The 21021-nt window shown below is 41.3% G+C and overlaps 1 protein-coding gene across 1 annotated transcript in view; it reads right to left on the bottom strand.

Moving 5' to 3' along the window:
- Positions 1 to 21021, bottom strand: part of UTRN (utrophin) — a 433433-nt gene that overhangs the window by 277191 nt on the left and 135221 nt on the right. The window contains 6 exon segments of the mRNA XM_023750172.1: positions 3616 to 3771; positions 4399 to 4512; positions 15749 to 15961; positions 16873 to 17018; positions 18926 to 19106; positions 19269 to 19498. Coding sequence (XP_023605940.1) covers positions 3616 to 3771; positions 4399 to 4512; positions 15749 to 15961; positions 16873 to 17018; positions 18926 to 19106; positions 19269 to 19498 — 1040 coding nt within the window.

The following is a 21021-nucleotide window of genomic DNA, read 5'->3' on the forward strand; positions in this document are numbered from 1 at the left end:
CACATTTACTAGGGGAGAGATACCGTCCACAGAGACCATGCTCACTCGCTATTCACCCTCCCCCTCCAGTTCAATCTCATGGCAGCATCACCTGCCAGGGCAGCTTGGCTGCACAGCTGATAGTGACCAAGGGCCAGGACAGGAATAGATGGCTCTCCCGAGAGTAAGGGGCATGGCTTAGTGGCTTTCCTGTCTCCACTCTCCAACCGGATCACAGTCATAAAAATAGAAAGGGGTCAAACAGGAGCTTTGATCTCACGCCAGTCTGGTACTCTAAGAGCCTGGCCAAGGCCTGGCTGAGCAAGAGTTTAACCTGATCAGCTACACACACACACACACACACACACACACACACTTCTTGGGCCCCACTTCCAAAACGTTCTCTTTGCTAGTTTCTGGACACTAGTTAGTTATATAATTTTTATGTTTCCATAAAGAAATGCAAAAAAATAATAAATAAAGACACTAGTAAACTTTTCAGAAAAAGCAAAGCTCAAAATTGTAATTAACTCCCCTGAAATTATAAACTTTCTAATATCTGGCATTATAGTGTGCTTCCTTTCATGAGATCCTGGCTAGGTAGAATAGATGACACGGACTGGTTTTTGCTTGTTGATTGCTTTCATATGCCTGTCCCTTCTTAGCAAAATAAAAATTTGGCAGCATTATGTTTATCTCAAACTTCTTCAGCCTTTTTATGACTCCATGAAATGCAATAGTCTGGAGGGTTGCCTCCTGCTGAGGACACTGAACCATGTCCCCTACATTCAGTCCCATGTTTTGAACCAGCAATAATTCACAACTAATTCCATACTGTCATATGTGTGCATGTATATATGTGGATAGGGAAATAGAGACAGACAGATATAGATTTGAACATCTATGTCTATGTCTGTCTCTATGTATCCATCACCTTCCTGGCTTCTCACTGCCACTTCGAAACCATTTTCCTTATTTACTACCCCAAAAACCCCATTCAAGCATATAGCATCCGATTATAGCACATTTAGAGAGAAATCTGAATTTGGCTAAATTATTAGCTGACTAGTGACTCGACACGTGAAACTGTGTGAGACCTGGGACCCCGCCCGCACCGAGTCCGTCCGGAGTGCCACAGCCCCGGCAGGGCCGACGCCCCGGGGCACACGGGGCTGGCGAGGCGGGTGAGCGTGGTGGCCTGGCTCTAAGAAAGCCGCCCTGGGCCTCCCCGGTTACCTGCGGGTTCCCCCGAGAAAACGGCCAAAGGCGGCGCCAGCGGCAGCAGCGGCCGCGGGCCTTTGGCATACAGCACAACATGCCTGCGAGGCAATACCTCCATCCATCCAAGGAGCGGGGTAGGGACTGTTTAAGAACGGGGTTGCCTGGCTACGGTTCCACGTTCTGCTGGGCCCCACGGTCAGGAAGTGAGGTCACAGTTCTGGTCAGGAAATGAAGTCACTGCTCCTGCGTGGGGACAAGCTCAGGGGAGCGGCCCAGGCAGTGACCGGGAGGTTTTCTGTCCTGTCCATACCCCAGGACAAGGCTGAGGTGGACGTGGAGGGCGGGCAGCTCCCGCCACCCCAGGTTTATCCCGACACGGACACGGGAGCTGAATCTCATCTCCCCCGGGGGCGGGGAGCGGAGGCGGCGCCCTCTGCCCTGATGTTTAGCCCGCGGGCTGCGGGGCTCCCCCAAGTCCCGAGTCCCACAGCCCCGCGGAGTGACTCCCCGAGTCCTGCCCCGCGGCCCGCGCCCTGCGGGCCTCCCTGATGCAGCTCCGGGTCAACTGCCCACCAGCGCCCTCGTGCAGCCTCAAGCCCCGCCCACCTGCCCGCAGCCATCTTGTGATGGCGTGGCAGTGCGAGGACCACCTAGGCTTTTGTTAGTAAGATATTATAAAATACTTTCCTAAGTATGGGCATGGTGCGGCAGTTTTGTGTAATAGTGTCCTCATTGAAGGGTGAGGTGTTATGATAGTTCCAAATCCTTGTCAAAAGTACATTTTTAACCAAAAACAAAAGAAATATACATGTATGTATGTATGCATGTAAGAGAGCAGGGGAGAAAATGAGAAAGCAAACATGGTAAAACATTAAAAACGGGCAAATTCAGAAACCGTTATGAGGCTGCTCCCTGTACCATTATTTCAACTTTTCTTTCAGTTTGAACATATGCAAATTAAACAACTTGAGGGGAAACCATAAAAAAAAAATACTCAAGGATGCAATATAAATTTTTTATATAAACATTAGCCAAAAAACATTGTATTAAGAGATATACTATCCACAGGACTGTCTGTGAAATATTCCTGTATTTCACATTTTCTCCTCTCATTTTTAACCCTTTCCTCACGCCACTGCTGTTTCACTAACAAAAGAGAAGCAATCAGAAGAGTCACTTTCCCTCCCATTACCATGGAGAAACTCTGCATCAGCAATTCTTTCGCTTAGAGAGTAAATCCCGTTCCCTCTCACACATAATCACAGACTTCACTTCAGAAATTATGTTCCCTCAATCTCTTCTGCATCATTATTTCCTCCTTCTAGGCGAGGTCCTTCTTTTCGGCATGCAAACATCCTATAGTATCTCTTTTAAAAATTACAAAAACATCTCTTTGGATGCCCATGCACCTCACCCACCCCATTTCTCTGCTCTCTTGGATAGAAAAATGTCTCAAAGCTAGTTATACACGTGCTGTCCCCGTTCCTCACTTCCCGTTCTCTCCTCAACATTCTGCAATGTCACTGTTTCCAAACCACTTCAACAGAGTCACTTTCTCAGGGGCTTTAAAAGCCTCCATTTGTCAAGTCCAGCACCTGGCTCTGTGGGGTGCTTTCTCCACCCGCCTCCGGGACCTCACACTCTCCTGGCGTTTCTCCTCTGGCCAACCTTCCCTTCTCAGCATCCTTGGCCTCTGCCCCTTCCTCTTTCCAGAGGTAAGTGCTAAAGACCTCCACCTGCATGTCTAATAAGGATCTCGACTTGAACCCTTCCAGATGGAAATCATCATGTCACCTGCTCCAACAAAAGCTTCTGCTGTGGTTTCAGTAAATGGCACCACAATTCACACAAACTGAACGTTTTTGCAAAATTCCTAGCCTGTCTGTCCTTGACTGCTCACTTTTTCTTATATCACACTTCCATCACTCTCATCTCTACTTACAAACCACAGTTCACACCTAACATTTCTCATGGCCTCCACCACCATCTCCCCAGTCCAGGAGCCATTCTCTCTTAAGGCTGCAATGACCTCTTGCCTTTCCAGATGAATCCAGAGTGATCTTAAAAGATCTATCATATGTCACTTCCCTGTTCAAAACTCTACAAGTTGCCTTCTGTGTGATGTTATCCTTGAAACAGAATCCCCCACCTTTGTCTCCAAGGCCATAAACAGCCCAACTCCCTTCCCACCTCACATCTCACCGCTCTCCAGCCCACTACCTCCCCTGCTCACTCAATCCCAGCTGCAGTGTCTTTCTTGTTCTTTACTAAGCACAACAAGCTCATTCCCACTGAGGAGCCAAACTGGACAATTAGTATGCTCTCTGGTTTTCAGACTGTATGGGCTATAACAGTCAATGTTATCAATGGAATCTACCTCTTGAAAAACACAGACAGTAAAGCTGAAAAACTTACCTCCTTGCTACATTTCTCCAGTTGGGTTTGGTAGTCAACTAGTTTGGTCTGCACCCAGGTTTCGATTCCAGCAACTGGACAACTTCGAAGGTGTGTCTCTACTTCCTTCATGTTTTTCAGCGATGATTCCACTGTATCTATTTCGTTAACAAAAGCCTGAACACATAAATTAAGACCTTGTTGAGTTCATTTCCATAGAGGTGTATGCCATAATTATAGTTTGCTTTATCCCTGCAAATATTGTAAGAACGAATGTTTGAGACGCAAAAGTTTAACTGCTTCAGAAATATTGTGCCTTAAGAAATTGATTTCACCTGGGTGCTTCATATAGACATCTGCCAAATTAGATTGGAAATACTTGACTCTCAGCAGGAAATGACACTTTTAATTTAGAGAAGCCTAATGATTTCACCAAATATAAACTGTATGCAGTATTACTGGGAAATTTCAACTATTAAGTATGTTTTTCTTAATGCTTCACCATGTGGCACAATAAGAGCGATATGCAATTGGTAATTATGACACTAAGATTGTCATCGTGGCATAAAACGGCAGCTCTTGTTCTCTCTATCCAAATTTCTATAACCATGGCCAAAAATAAAATAAAAATAATCAGTCACTTTTTATTAACTCTAAAGCAAAGAAAGCTTTATAATGAAAGATGTTTTATCTCAGTGTACTGTCATATCATATTCTAACAATGTTAATAATAGCCGCAGATAATAAAGGAAAAGAAGAACATGTTATTTATAACAGCAGGTCCCCTAGGTCAGCAGGGCTCACCGAGCATTGGTCAAGCTGCCTTTGTAGCCCTTCAGCATCTCCCTGGACAGCCTGCTCTTCCATTAAGAAGTCTTTCGCACCCTCCATCCACTTCTCAATGACTTTCGAATCAGCCTAATGGAACACAATAACAAAGGGGGATATTACTCAGTGACATCCAACCTACTGCATCTCAAAATCTATTGCTACTGGAAAACAGACATTTGTTTAAAACTTTGATAGCATCATTTTCATTTACTTATTTCTTTTTTTTAATATTCCAATTTTAAAAATAATAATTTTTCTTCATAAATAACTCGATTCCCCATGATTTGACAGTTTCCTGATCATTTTAAAAGTTTCAAAACACTCCCCGGTGAACCAAGCTATTTTGCCTCAATGTCAGCGGTATCTATGATTAAAACTTCAAATTACAGGGGGAAAAAATGCTTTTCTGGGTATAAACAGCGAAATATCTTTTGTCCTTACACAATTTAGAACAAGTTTTTTTCTACAGTTAGCTACTCAGAGCAGAAATAAATAAAGAGCATAGTGGAGGGAATGAAACAGGTTGTTCTTAGTTCTGCTGGACGCTGTTATCTGAGAGCCCAGGACTGTCCGCTGCCCAGCTCCACGTTTTCATCCACAACGTACTAATACCCACAATAGCCCGATGCTGTGTATGGTGCTGGGAGGTCTAAAACAAATAAGAAAGGAAATGTTCTGCAGAGGGAAAGAGACTTCAGAGGCAGCAACATTGGGAGTGGCCCTGAAAGAATGCAAGTCAGTAGGTCCAACTTGATCTCTACCACTGGAGAAAAGTAATGGTCATTTCCTCCCAAGGCCTCCCATAACACCATCGGTCAGTCTGACTTCTTAATTTCCTTTGTAGTAAGCTCACTTTGTTTCCTTGCACCTTCGTTGGTTCTTTGCTTCTCGTCCAACCCATGGAATAAATATAAATTTTCTATCCTGTTCAAAAAATACCTTCAGATTTGAAGGCAACCACCATGCCTCCCCTTAGTCTTCCATTGGTTAAATATTCCCAATTCCTTCCATGATGGCTCTAGGACATGATATCCAAGTATTGCCCTCCCCACTCTGATCAACACGTTCTGGAAACGACATCAACTTTTTAATGTCCTTACAGTATGTATGCCACACAGAACTGAGTATTCTTATAATGTGGGGTTAAATGACAACAAAGGAAGCTAACTGGTATTTCACCTGCAGATAATTACATTCATGAAATGCCACCTAAAATTCTTTAAGTTTTATTTTTCCTACACTAGGGTTGTTTTGTTTCTTTTATCTTTTCTTTGATTGTTTATAGATATATTATTCACAAGAGTATGGTTAACTGAAACTCCAAAATTCCCATAACTTCTACAAAATTACATTTCCCCTATCTTGTATGGCTTACAATTAGGAGTTGATGTTTACAAGCAAACTTTGCCTTGTTAACTCACAAAATGATTTGAATTTTTAGTCTCCCTAATTTATTTTTAAGAAAATATTTTTATTGATTTCAGAGAGAAAAAGAGTGGTAGAGAGAGATAGAAACACCAATGATGAGAGAGAATCATTGATTGGCTGCCTCCTGCATGATTCATAGGTTCATAAGTCGAAGCTCAACCACTGAGCCTCACAGGCCAGGCTAGCCTCTCTACTTTCATATCAGCTAACCCTCCCAGCTCTCTCTTACTTGCAAATCTGAGAGTGAAGTATCCCTTTTCTGTTGATTTTTGGGCGGTAGTTGGGTTTTCTCAGGTAAAAAATAAAAACAATGGCAGTGCCTACCTGAGCATTCCCCTGTGAGGACACCATGTCATTCATTATTCAACAAATTTTCAGCTTACTTTTAACATATAGGAGTCAACCTAATACTAGCATCCAATTAACTTTCCATCTTCCTCTCATAACGTTACTATAAGAGATTTTCTCAAATACTTTACTAAAATCTAGGCTTGCCAAAAATGATGGTTTGTAGCATTATTTGAACTAAATGAGCAAACATGAAATGTGACTCTATGAATCTATGATTCAAATAATCTAATATCCCTCCTCCAAAAAAAATAAGCTTAAAAGAAAATCAGTCCTTAAAGGAAATGAGCCTAGGCAAGGCTTATGAGTGGTGTCCATGTTGATTCTTGGCAACCACACAGTCTTTGCTAAGCACATATAAGACCTCTGGTTGGTCATTTATCTACAGCCAAGAACCAACATCAATCTTACTTCAGGTCTTTAACTTCTAAAAAATGTTCCCCTTTAATTAGGACTTTCATCCATCTCCATCTTTCTGGTAATTTCTTACAAAATACATGATGTGACCTTGCGATCATGGGTAAAAATCCCAGGTGACTTGGGAAGTAGACTTAGGCATCTGAAGGAGCTGTGTAGTTTTCCCATCTAACTCAGAACTCAGGCTCTAATGCACTCTCAGTAATGACTATTCCACACTTTCCAGTTTGCAGGGCCATTCTCTGATGAAGATGGAAAGCAACACGTGCTAATATACTGAGGCCTTTCTGTCTCTATTAATATTATACCACCCTGCACAACCACCTCCTCCCTTTTCCATACACAGCTCTGAAAGCCCTTTTATCCCACCGCGCACTTTCCACAGCTCCCTTTCCGTCTGTTCTTTCGCCGGCCTGCTCCTGTTCCGTAGGCCCGTGCTACTCTTACTCTTTGCTATTACTTGCTTTGGTGATTTATCTCTTCTCTGTATTGGCTCCAGCATTTGAGGATCTTACCACAGAAGACTGCTTAGGAAGACATGGTCAGGACAAGTGGGGGTGGGGTGTGCAAGGAGACAAAAGTACAAGAGAGAGTTTAGCCAGCGTGGCTCAGTGGTTGAGTGTCAACCTATGAACCAGGAGGTCAGGGTTGGATTCCCGGTCAGGACAAGTGCCCAGGGTTGTGGGCTCGATCCCCAGTGTGGGGCGTGCAGGAAGCAGCCGATCAATGACTCTCTCTCATCATTGATGTTTCTACCTCTCTCTCCCTTTCCCTTTCTCTCTGAAATCAATAAAAAAAAAATCTAAAAAAGAAGAAGAGAGAAAAGTATGAAACTCCTATAGAGATCATAAAGAATTCGACCTGCCCATTTAAGTTGCTGCCACTTCTTGCACTGTCAATCTCCATTTCGAACGTTTTAAGATTAGCAAGAGCATTACTGCCATATAACTGACAATTCAATAAATCTAGTTTTGAATAAGGAAACTGACAGTCTTCTGGGCCAGGGCTTTTTGACATTTGCATGGAAGCTTTATGCTGCAAGGAAGTTTTAGTCACAGTTGGCCTTGACTGGAGCAAGTGGCCTGCGCGATCCCTGTTGCTGGCATGAGGGAGGTTTTATGGCATCAACCCCCACCCTTCCTCCCTCTCTCTCACACACAGACCATGTGGAGACACCCAATTCACACACGCCCGTCCTTGCTTACACTTCACTACAAGGAAAAAGAAAGAGGAAAGCAACAGGCACCAGCCATTCAGACCAACTGACCACAGATAGGCATCTGAAAAGCTGTTTTCACAACCAAGAGCCCCATATGACCCTTGACCATCCTGAGTCCTAGGAGACAGCGTGCCCCCAGGAAGAGGAAGACTAAGGTCTGAACGCCAAGCTTAGCAACTTTCTAATTTCTCTTCTTTGAGCTGCAGAAGCCTATAGGAAAAATAACAAATACCTTGCCTGAAAAATTCCTGAATAACAGATAATGTTTGTAAAGGTTCAGAGCTGGGATGCAATAAAAGGTAGCTATTATTACTAAGATCTACAAAATTAAGTGCTTTAGGACCAAGATTAGCCCCATAAGAGTTGCCACTTCCAAACTCTGGTGTTTATTCCCATTGGAGACTCCACAGAAATAAGCAAGGGTGAGTACATGTTTGCTTAATGGTGTTTAATGTTTTTTTAAATTACTGCCAACAGTAATGCTTGTTCTGTTCATATAACTGTTGAAAAGTAACTGTTTAAAAATAACAGTTTGAAGAACTGCTACTTATGATATTTCCTGACTGAATCCAGCTCAGCGGAAGGAAGCCAAATAAATGAGGAAAGGCCTGACTTTAAAAATACCTGGAGAGCAGCATCACATAACTGCCCCTGCCAGCCACACCAGGGGGAGGGTCACTAAGACCACTGCTAACACCAGAGAGGGAGCTCTGCTCCGCTCTCACGCGGCTCCTCTTTCCTTGGAAGAAAAACATTGTCTCACTTCACTTGTAATAACATTCCCTGTGATTTAAAAAATCTCAAGCCCTGGCAGGTTTGGCTCAGTTGGTTGGGCATCATCCTGTTGACCGAAAGGTTGCTAGTTCGGTTCTGAGCCAGGGCACATGGCTGGATCACAGGCTTCATCCCAGGTGGGGTTGAGCAGGAGGCAGCCTATCATAGATGTTCTGCTCTCACATCGATGTTTCTCTTTCTCTCTCCCTCTCCCTCCTTCTCTAAAAGTCAATAAAAATATTTTTTAAAAATACCAAAAGTCAGCTCATCTTTCATTCAATCATTCAGCAAAGAGGTGACAGAAACAGTGAAAGCGCTCACATGCAGATTTTCTCTGTCCAGTTAAAAATCACTGCCCTGATACACTGTGAGCTTCTAATGTACCAGGAGCATTTAATGTTTTCTCCACCTCCATCCACTTGCAGAATACAAACATATTCATTGAATCAATGAATATATGAATATACTGTATATTAGATTAGGCCATTTCTAATGTTCTATCTTCTTTGGGGGACCTACTCATTTAAAAACTTAGTATATTTCTTAAATAAATGTCTGTCATTATTTCACATGCAAAAAAACTGTAAACTGCATTATTTACAATAGGCGAGATGTGGAAGCAACCCAAAGTGCCCATCAATAATCAGTGGATAAAAAAGTTGTGGTGCATATGCATAATGGAATACTACTCGGTCATAAAAAAAAATACAATGAAATCTTATCTTTTGTGACAGCATGGGTATTATGCTCTGTGAAATAAGTCAGATAGAGAAAGACAAATACCTATAATTTCACTTATATATGGAATCTAAAGAAAAAAAATAAAGAAACAAACAAAATAGAACCAGACTCATAGATACAGATAATAGACTGATGGTTGACAGAGGGGAGGGGGCTGGCAGATGAAAGAGGTGAAGGGATTAAGAAATACAAATTTATAATCACAGAATAGTCCCAGGGATGCAAATTACAACATAGAGAATATAGTCAAATAATATTGTAATAACTCTGTATGGTGCCAGGTGGGCACTTGAAAAACCAGGGGGACTACTGTGTAAAGTATATGATTGTCTAACCACTCCGCTGTACAGCTGAATCTAATACAGAATATGGAATGTAAACAGTAATTGAATTTTTTTAATTCTATAATAAAACATGTAAACTCTAAGTACTATCTAGAGCAGCCATTTCCCACTCCTATTTATACTCACGAATTCTATACTCTGGTTTCTCTTCAGATCGCATAAATCTTTCGCCTTTTATACTCACGAATTCTCAGATATAAAATGATTAATATGGTAGTTTTGAAAAGCAAAGCATCAAATATTCTAGTTAGGAGGGCCAAAATTCTACATTGACCATTACTACTCAAAAGCACGGGTGTGTAAGCATGTGGATGGGTAACACCTGCTGTAGGTCACAGGAAAGGAATGAGAGGTCACTAAACAATCCCTTTACCCTGTCACAGCCTCTCCCAGCCCAGCCCCTGAGCCAAGGGCGGAGGAACTCTGAAGCTTGGCAGCTCTGGATGGAAGACAGTGAGATTCCAAGGTACACAACCACCTCCCTGAGATTTTGTTTACAGCTAAATTCTTGGCATTTTCTTTTGCTCCTCCCCCATCTTTTGTAATTTCCACAGCTTTTAAGCAGTCAATTTCAAAGCCAAGACATCAGCCAAAAAAAAAAATTGTGAAACCAGAATTAAAACAGTAATTTAAGGTAAGAAGCCTTCTATTTTATTTGGTTTTATAATATTCATTAACCTCCACAACACAAGTGTCGTGACCTCATTTCGTGGGGAAGACTAGCAATGACATTGCTACATTTCTTATCTGAAACTAACAAAGTTCCTAAATCTAAGGTTTAGCATGCATCAGTAAAATGAAGTAAAATGTATTCAAAATGAGGGGGGGAAAACCTTCTGAAATAATTCTTTCAATTATATATTATCTCGAAAGAGTTAAATCAGCTATACTGCACATTACTCTGAGGAAGTAGTTAGCATTGTGTTTTTACCCTAAAATGCTTCCCAAAGTAATGTCAGAGCCTGCTTCTGCATGTCGCAGAGCGCCACACGCCCCTCCACCCTCTGGGTCAGAGCACAGCATGTAGTCTGTTCACTGTGTGCCTGTGACTGTTCAGCCATTGAGGAAATTGTGTGACTGCACAGGTGTCCTGCCATTTAGGGCAACCAGGCATTTAGGTTTTATAGATCCAACCTCACTAGAGAGGAACAATGGCTAAGATGTCTGACGGTGCCTTCAAAGTAGTTACATTCACACCTGCTTCCTTGCTGGAGGCCAGACAAGGTTGCTATCTATCCTCAAAAAAAGGCATGCCTTGGGGGAGGACAGACCAGCAGGTCTAGCGTAATAAAGGCTGTAATAAAGGCTGTAATAAAGGCCTGCCTGAGATGGTGTGAGGTGTATTCTGAAGGTGTAAACAACAGAGAATCAAGGAGAAGGGAAGACCGCTGTGGGTGCTGTGGTAAGCAAGACTCAAGATTGCTTGTAGAAGCAGCTTACTCTTAAAGGATGAGTATGAGCTGAGGAGGATGGAAATTCCCAGCAAGTGAGGGACATTTCCAGGGAAAGGCAATTGTCCAGGGTGGTCTTTGAAACCACCACATTGTCTCCTGACCCAGCTCAGCTCACAGAGGAGAACGCAGGCAGTGTTTGAGGAAAAGGAACAGGCAGGCTCGACAAGACATTTGGGAAAACACTTTGTATTACCCTGGAAAGACAACCAGATCCTTCCCAGAAGTGCAACTCGGGCCCCGGTGTGAACAAGAATTCAAGAGGAAAGAGACTGGAAGCAGCAGTCAGATTTTAAGGGTGGTGAGACTGTCAGGGCAGGAGGTGACTTGAGAGTCTGCACACAGCTGGAAGGGGCTGGCGGTGGGGTCCAAAGAGGCAGGAGTGGTGGGGAATTTAAGGCAGAGTTTTGGTGGGCCTTGAGGATGGTTTCATGATCCCACAGTTACACCACAGTGCAGGAGATCTTGAAAAGCAGAATGGAAACAACAAGAAGCATCTTTCAGCCCCTGAATCAAATGTATTATGGCTGGGGATAAGCAGCCTCAGAATTCTATAATATTTAATTGCCATCACTCATAAGGAAATCATGTCAGTAAAATCAGTAATAACAAATTACCTTTTTTGTGGATTTTTTAAATGTTTTGCTGCCTAGTAGGAGTGGGAGGACTTTCCATGAGGTAATTTTAAATGCACCAATTAACATTTTAACTCTTAATTACAGGAATTGAGGTCACTACTTTGGCACAGAATATATGAAAAAGGAAAATTTAAGAATGTATTTGAGCATAACACTATCCCTTAGAACAGCAATTTTCAACCGGTATGCCACAAGAATGTTTAAAAGGAGCACTGCCTGGCTATTAAGTCCGGGAAACTGACCTCTTTTCCCTTAGATTGTCAAATTAAAAAATGACAACAGCACACACAACAATAGCCATCCAGTGTGAATGAATCCAAATTATACTTTTTTTTTGGTCAGATCGGCCAAAAATAGAAAATATTGTTTGGTGTGCCACAGAATTTTAGTCATTAGTTTGCGTGCCATGAGATGAAAAAGGTTGAAAATCGCTGACTGAGAGTGTGCAGGCCCATTCTCGATCTGTGCAAAAGGAACCAGCCCTGTAGACAAAGGAAATGTAGGCACATAGGAAAACACTATTTGCCGACAAAAACACAGAAAACTAAAATTTGCACATAAACAAATAATATGAACTCTTTATGGGTATTGTAGGATGGTAGGAAAAAAGTAAGCAATAGCTATGAGAATGCTGTCAACATTTCAACAAAAGGCATTTCAATGAAAGGCATTATTATTTTGAGTAACGAAAATTCAAACTCCAAGCTCGTGCATTCGAGTACTATCTTTTTCAATGGCCCTCATGAAATTCAATATCAGTTGTTTCAATGAATGTGGAAAAAGAACGATTCGAATTAGTAATATTCATGAACTTTCCTTTTTTACTTTGAATATGTTAACCTCCTTCAAAAATCACTGCTAATGTTAGCTGCCTCCAGGAAAGGAAATGGTATTGGGCCAGAAAGGGAACTCTAAGGGCTAACTCTAAATACTTCTCTGTTATTCAGTTTCTTCAATGAGCGTTATTCATGGATTACTTATATAACTTAAAATGCATTTTCATAATAAACAAGTCATCCACTGCATTCCTAGGAAACCTTATCATAAATTGGAACTGAATAAAAAACTACTGTGCTTCACTGCTTAAAGACAAATAGAACTAAAATGCCTAAAATATTATAAATCAGGTCATTAAAAGGGGAAATGAAGGCTAACCTCAAAATGAATATTTATTGTAATTATCTTTGGGGGGGGTGGAAATTAAAAGTTTCCCTAAGTGAATCCCCTAAGTAGTTAAGTAACAACCAATTCATTCAAAGCAAATAAAGGACTATAAGTGTTCTTTAGAATTTAAAAATGTATATTTCAATAAGAAAGTTGTATAATTAGGTAATACAGACACTGTCAACAATCTTATAGTTAGGACAAAAAAGTAAGCTAAAAATAACTGGACATTACAAATCTGCTACTGTAAAAATAAAAAATCTAATTATCAAGAGGCATGTGTTTGATGTGGGGTATTTTCCATGGAAATAAATTTGGCATGCACTCCAACTGGTCACTTGAAGTGCCTAAATTTGCTACATCAGTAACCACACACTAAAGCCTAAAGCTGGATTACTATAACCACAGGACTCTCTTCTGTGTTTTGAAGAACATGTATTATCTTTAAATTCCACATTAAAATGTTGGCACACATCTAGCTAACCCTATACTGCAGGGGTTTTTTAATTGTATCTTTATTGTTGAATATATTACATATGTCCCCCTTTTTTCCCTTCGACCCTCTCCACCCCACTCTGGCCCCCCCAGGCCTTCACCACACTATTGTCTGTGTCCATGGTTTATGCACATATGCATATAAATTCTTTGGTTAATCTCTCGCTACTCACCACCACCACCACCACCCCCACATCACCTGAACTTCCCTCTCCCTATAATACACTTTTAAGAGTCAAAAGGAGATTAACCTTTGGGTTAGTCTTCACCTATGAATTTCCTGAACTACATCTCAATTAAAATTTGAAAACAAAGCAATGATCTTTTGAAAAGATGGGAAAGATTTAATCCAGCATTGCTCAACCTTGGCACTACTGTCCTGAGCACTGTAGGATGTTCACCTGCAGCCCGGGGCCCTACCACTAGAGCCAATAGCACCCTCCCTTCCTCCATGTTGCAGCAAACAAACTGTCTGGAAGCAATAACAAATGTCCTCTAGGGGGCAAAATCACCCCTGGCCTAAGAACCACTGATAATCCAATGCTTGGATACCACCCACAAATTTTAGAATTGTGAATAAAGGTAACTCTGGTTTTTAAAGCTGGAAAGAATTATAACTGAAGACAGACGAGGGGAAGTGGATCCACTCACAATGTTAAGTGAGTCAAAAATACCAAGCTACACATAACATACTCTTCTTCAAAATGAATGATTTAATCCAGCCATTTCAACCTTTTTCGTCTCATGGGACACATAAATTAATTACTAAACTTTGGTGGAACACCAAAAAATATATTTTTTGCCAACCTGACAAAAAAAATAGGTATAATTTTGATTTGTTCACACTGGACAGCTATTGCTGTGTTGGTTATTGTCTTTTTTTTTTTCACTTGACAATCTAAGGGAAAAGAGGTCAGTGCCCCTGACTGGTCAGGTACTGCATGTTTTAAGAATTCTTGCAGCACACCAATTGGCAACTACAGGTTTGTTCTAATGATATCTCAATATAGAACTACAACTTACACTTAGAGAAAACCACTTCCTTCCTCCTCCTCCTCCTCCTCCACCACCACCACCATCACCACCATACACACACACACACACACACACACACACACACACACACACACACACACAAAACCCTTGCCATCTTTACTCTCTTCCTCATCATTCACTGGACCTGTCCATTGGTTCTTGGGCCAAAGAGCTTCCCTACAAGTTCAACGGTCACCACTGTCGTCTCATCATTCTGGATCCTTTCACACTCATCTGTACAGCCTTCCCCACCCTCTTCTACTACATGTCCTCTGATTTTAATTTTTAAACCATCATTCTCAAGAATTATTTTCTTCCTTTTTAATCTTCTCACTTTTTTAACATCACCTTTAACACAAATTCTCTTGGGATCTAAATCCAAATATATAAATATACATAATCTCTTACATATGTTCTCTTGGGATATGTAGTTCCATAGCTAAACCCCCTAGTACTGATCTCATTTCAGGCATTGGAAATATTTATGGAGTGCCTTCTCTGAGCCAGGTTCTGTTCTAGAAGTACATTTTGGGATACTTACGTGCAAAAAACATACACAAAAGACCCAGGTAGGGAGGCTCGGGAGGACATAGAGCCTATGAGGGGTCAGTATGATGGGATCACTCTTCATCCAGATATTTCCTATTGCAAAACCAGGCGGTTTGGAAACTCAACTTCTCCATCTTCCTCACAGGCAAGTGTTTAATATTCTGACATTGACTTTTACCATTTTCTCCTTATGTCCTCACATTTATCCTTTCCTCTGGGATTTTATCATTGCTTCTTCCTCTGTAGACATTTTCATACGTAGCAAAGGATCCCATTTCTGAATTTTCGTGCACCTCAAATTACCTGCTTTTCCTATCTGACACAGTCTGTTGAGGGCCTAGTTCAGATTTTTCAACTCCAAATATCTAAAACCTTAAAAAAAAAATAGCCTCAAAGACTCAGGTATCTGCTGCTACCTGGGCAACTTCGACCACTCTGAGGTACCCCTGCAATCTAGTCACCAGTCTGTATATCATGCGAGCTCCTCATCACTGAAACTTGATTTTGACCATTTTTAAGTAATTTTCTCTTATCTTTGTGCTCTCCAGCACAGTAAACATACAGCTTTGGTAGGCAAGTTATAAATCCCAACTTAAGTACATAATAAATGTGGCAGTAGAAAGAATGCAAGATATTCAAATAATAGATATTTGAGTCTTACATGATAACTACTATTTTACCCTGGAATAAACATAAACCCCTAATGGCCTCTAGATTTACCTCAAAAGCTCTCAGTTTGGGGATCATTTCTTCAAGCAAATGCAGATCTTTGGAAACCTTGACCTTCACTTTGTTCCACTTTCCTTGAACATCGTTGAATTCTTGATTATACATTTTTCCTACATCTGGAGAAACGTTTTTCTCCAAAGCCTTTGTTTCTTCTGCAAGTTTAAATAATGTAGGTTTTTTATTCTCAAGGATTTCATCAAGAGCCTGGAAGAAAATTTTAAAAGATTAACAATATGCACAATTTACCTGTACAGATGTAATAATATGAGCTATAAACAGTTAAAAGTCACCTTTTAAAAAGCATTGAATAAAAAAAAAACAAAAAAAACTGTGGCCCAGCCAGCGTGGCTCAGTGGTGAAGCACTGACCTATGAACCAGGAGGTCACAGTTTGATTCCCAGTCAGGGCACATGCCTGGTTACTGGTTCGATCCCCAGTAGGGGGCATGCAGGAGGCACGTGGTTGATGATTCTCTCTCATCATTGATGTTTCTCTCTCTCTCCCCCTCTCCCTTCCTCTCTAAAATCAATAAAAATATATTTTTCAAAGACTGTGAAAAAATCATCAAAAAAATAAGCACAATCAGAAAAGTTAAAGCTTTCCCTTCATGAGTTGTATGTGGGTGAGTGTACATGTAGTGTAGTGTAGTGTAGTGTACTGCATTCTCTACACTAAAAACCTCTGTAATAACACACCCAGTGAGGGCCCAGGTGTGGGGCTCACTCGGTGGCCTGCTTTATCTGATGAAATGGTTCAGAGCCATATATCCTAAATGACCAGAGAAGCATTTTTCCTCAGCATGGAAAAAGTACAACACGTCAATTTAATTGATATTGTTCATTTTGTTAAATATATTTTAGTAGATTATAAATAGGTTGAGAATTTTAAGTTAATTACAATAGAAGAAAAATATGGTTTCATTCTATTAAAATATTTAATATGACTATCTTTTCTTTTAGCTAAGGTGCTACATTATAGTAGCTTCCAATTGTAAGAAATTTTTGGCCAATTATGATCAAAAGTGACTAATGCTTTTTAAATAGTTGAAAAATATATTTCAAAATGTGTGACATATTAGAAGTGACTAGATTTCTAAGACCTAAAATATATATTACCTTTTTTTCCTGCAGGGCCTTCTCCACCTTTGCAGGTTCATTCAAGACATCCAGCGATGTCTGGGCCTTGCTTTCTAAATCATTTAGCATATCTTTCAGAGTTTTCAACGTTTCCAAATATGCATGTCCAGGTTGGCTCTTCATCTCTGTTTATTTAAAAACACTTAGTTTGAGAGAACAATGCTAGAAGCCTAATATTACTGAATATAACATTAATCTTCTGTATATACTAAGGGAATTCTAGTACAAAAAATGTTAAACGCTGTAATTAAAATTTAAAAGGGTCTCTGTTAGCTGCTGAAAACATTCACTGCATCTCTGAGAGTCAGTGACATCATTCCTACGGATGTTGATGTTTGAAATATTAACTGACCCACTATCATTTTTTTCTTCATTGTGTCATGATGAAATGTCTCTCTGAAGATGGTATTACAATGCTTCTCTGTCTCATACCATCTCTTTTTCCCCAGTAGCTATGCAAAGAACAAAAGAAAACAAAGATCCCTTCAGCCAGTCTTCCTCTAAGCGCAAGTGTGCAGACGAACTGCCGTTGCAGACTGGCGGACACTACATGGGACACCACACCAGGCTGCTGCAGGCACCCTGGGAAACAATGCCTGCAAACGCCAACTGGAATGAAGGCTCCTGCACCCGCAAACGTAAAAACCACAGGTAAGCAACGCTTGTGTGGAAAGGAGTAAACTTATTGGAAGCACAAAGTGATGAAGCCAGCTAGCAGCAAAAGTGAAACTAGCAGCATTATTCAGAACAGGCAAAAGGTGGAAACACCCAGATGCCCATCGACAAATGAATGGATAAACAAAATGTAGTGCATACACACAATGGAATATTACTCAGCCTTAAAAAGGAAAGGAATTCTGACACATGTTATGACATAGATGAACTTAGAGAATCTTACACTAAGCAACATAAGCCAGTCACAAGAAAACAAAGACTACTCGATTCCACTTATATGAGGAAGCTTGGGTAGTCAAACTCATTGAAACTGAAAGTAGAATGGTGGGCAGGGCTAGAGGGAGGGGGAAATGGAGAACGCCTGTTGAATGGGGATAGTTTCAGTTTTACAAGATGAAATGAGCTCTGGCGATTGGGTGCACAACAATGTGAGTATATTTAACACTACTGAACGCCACCCTTAAAAATGGTTAAAGTGGTCAAATTAATGTTACATGTATTTTGCCACAATGAAAAACCCAAAAAAATAAAAATAAATTAAATTTTTAAGTAACTAAACATTTCAATTGCCTATGGATCCTTGTCAAAAATGAAAGCATGTTTTGTAACAGTAAATTAAAAAAGAGGTCGTAATGTCAAACATTTGACATTCCAGGTTAACTGAGTTTTATGAACAAGGAGTATGGTGTCTAAATGCCTTTCCAGAAGGAAGGGCATGTGACACATTTGCTCACCAATACACAATCTACAATTGCTGCAGGTAAGGGTATGGTTAAATGTGCAGCTTTTTAACATGCACTGCCCATAACGTTACCTAATACAACACAATTCCTGACTTAAACAACAGCTAAGGAGAAAAAAACATTACATGAGGAATCCGCTCTCAAAACATTTAACAGCTAACTTGCCAAAACCAGGTTTATTCTAAAAGTAAAAACTCTTTTAAAATGTTCAGACTTCAAAACAGGAACATGATTTCTTTTAAAAGAGAAGATGGTACTGCTAAAACTGGAACCAGCTTGAGCAAACTGAAGTAAACTTACCATTCTTTTTAGCCCTTAGTAATGATATTGACTGGCCTCCTTAAAGGAAAGGGAGGAACAGCACCCTTTAATAAAAGCCTGATACCCTATTACCACACGGTTTTAGAGCAGGTGAAAGCTGTTTGTATTTTCACAAACAATTGTGAATCCAGGAAATAGTCTGAATGTGCTTTCTGACTTGGAACAGTAGCAGGCACAGAGGAAAACAGAGTGCGTGTCCTACAAAACAAGCCAACGTGCTAAAGGTCCAAATATTGGGAGGAATTCTTAAATTAGGGCGAACAGGGAGGTGATGCAGGAGACAGCACGTTTACCGTTCTCTAGCTGTTGCTGACGATCCTCTAAATCCTGCTGCACAGATTGGTAGCGGCCCAGGAGGCGTTCAAAGCTCTGCTGGACAAAATCGGGGGCAGAAGGCCTAGACTTCAGGGCTGCGCAGCTGGCACGCACCGTTTCAATTCCGGGGTGGAGGCCAAGGAGACTCGTCAGTTCCCGCTGTGGACGAGAAAACCAGGTCACACAACTCACCGGAGGATGGACGTCCTCACAGAAAGTTGATCAGAGCAGAATTAACCTAACGGTCATGATACAAGGAGCATTCCCTTCACTACAGGACTGGGCACAGAATTCTTTCACATCCGCATGGTGTCTCTCTACCTTCACACTCCGCAAGGCCTGCTGGGGGGATGCCGAAGAGGGGGCATGTTCTAGCCACTCCTCCTTTGTCTTTATGGTCTTGTCAAGCTCGTCGAGTTGCTTAAAATAAGTGTTTGTATCTTCCTGGAGCTGAATCTTTCTTGCCAAATCTTCCAAATGCTGAGATACAGTCTTCCATTCAGATAATACCTTCTCCAGGATATGCTTTATATCTTCAGTCGGAAGACCTTCTACACAGACATGAAAAATAAGCAAACACTTCACATATCCTAAAGTTTGGAATTTGTTATAAAGATTCTAACATACTCAAAATAATGAGGTGATCTCACATATAATGATCATTCCGAAAGTCCCTTTTAACAAAACAAAAAAATATATAGTCATGAAATAAAATAAAATAAAATAAATAAATATAAAATCTAAATTATAATGATGCAATAATATGCTGCTGCTGCTGCTGCTAAAAATAACTGCTCAATTCCTTGACCAAAGTGAGAGAGGGGGAGCTTGAAATGGTGTGCCACGAGTGGTGTGACTATCACAAAAAAGACCATCAGTAGAGCTCAGAACTTCAGCCACTGCCTTTCCTATAGAAGGTGTGTTTGCATCCTTGGCATCCTGGCACTCTGCTAGCTTCTAGCCTAAGCCAGGGAAATAAAACGGACTGTCTGGGGGTGTCTGGGGCTCTGACATCAGAAGGTAGACGCTCTGTTATCAGAAAAAGGGCAGCTGTCTAAAAAAACCAGAAGGCAGCTTAAGTCTTTGGTGACCAAACCACAGTGGCATAGGAATTGCAAAATGAATAGCAAGAATTCCCAGTGCTGGGAGCAGCCTGGGGAGTGTAGGGACAGTCAGCCAGCAGCCAGACCCGCGAGCATTAGCAAGCCTACCCGGCACGCCACACACAGACCAGCAAATACCAGAACATCAATGCAGCAGTAATATTACCTATTTCAGAAATACTTTAGAAAAAATGCCATAATGTTTATTACTGGCATCTTATACTTACTTTTAAGCAGGAATATCCCAACAGTTTTACTTATTTATTTTGATACATTATATCCCCAGGACTTGTTTATCTTATATATAATTTTGCTTGTCTCATTTTTTTTTTTTATTTCAGGGAGGAAGAGGGAGAGAGAGTTAGAAACATCAATGATGAGAGAGAATCATTGATCACCTGCCTCTTGCGTGCCCCCCACTGGGAATCAAGCCTGCAACCTGGCATGTGACCTTGACCAGAATTGAACCCAAGACCCTTCAGTTCGCAGGCTGATGCTCAATCCACTTAGCCAAACCTGCTAGGGCTTATCTCACATTTTTGAGAGTTAGGATGTTCATAGACATAATCAAGTTATCTACTCTAATAATAGACAAATATATAAATTGACCTACCTCCGCATGCCCCACAGCCAATCAGGAGGAAATATGCAAATTAGTGGAAGAAAGATGGCGCCACAGAGCCAGCTGGAGCAGCGGGAGGCTTGGGTTGCCCCCGGAGATGGAGAAAGCCAAGCTTCCCTCCTGGGCCAGCCACCAAAGGAAGGGCCTGTGGGCGGGCACCACGGAGCCGGCCTGAGCTGAGGGAGGCTTGGGTCACCTGGCCAACTGCCGACAGAGGGGCCTGCAAACAGCCCTCAGCCTCTCACCCAGGCTGGCCATACCACCATCGGGGTGAGGGTCCCCGCTGGGGGGCATGGCCAGCCTGAAAAAGGCCTTCAGCCCTCACCCAGGCTGCCATGCCACCATCGGG

This window comes from Myotis lucifugus, unplaced genomic scaffold, assembly GCF_000147115.1.
Source record: "Myotis lucifugus unplaced genomic scaffold, Myoluc2.0 scaffold_11, whole genome shotgun sequence".
NCBI lineage: Eukaryota > Metazoa > Chordata > Mammalia > Chiroptera > Vespertilionidae > Myotis > Myotis lucifugus.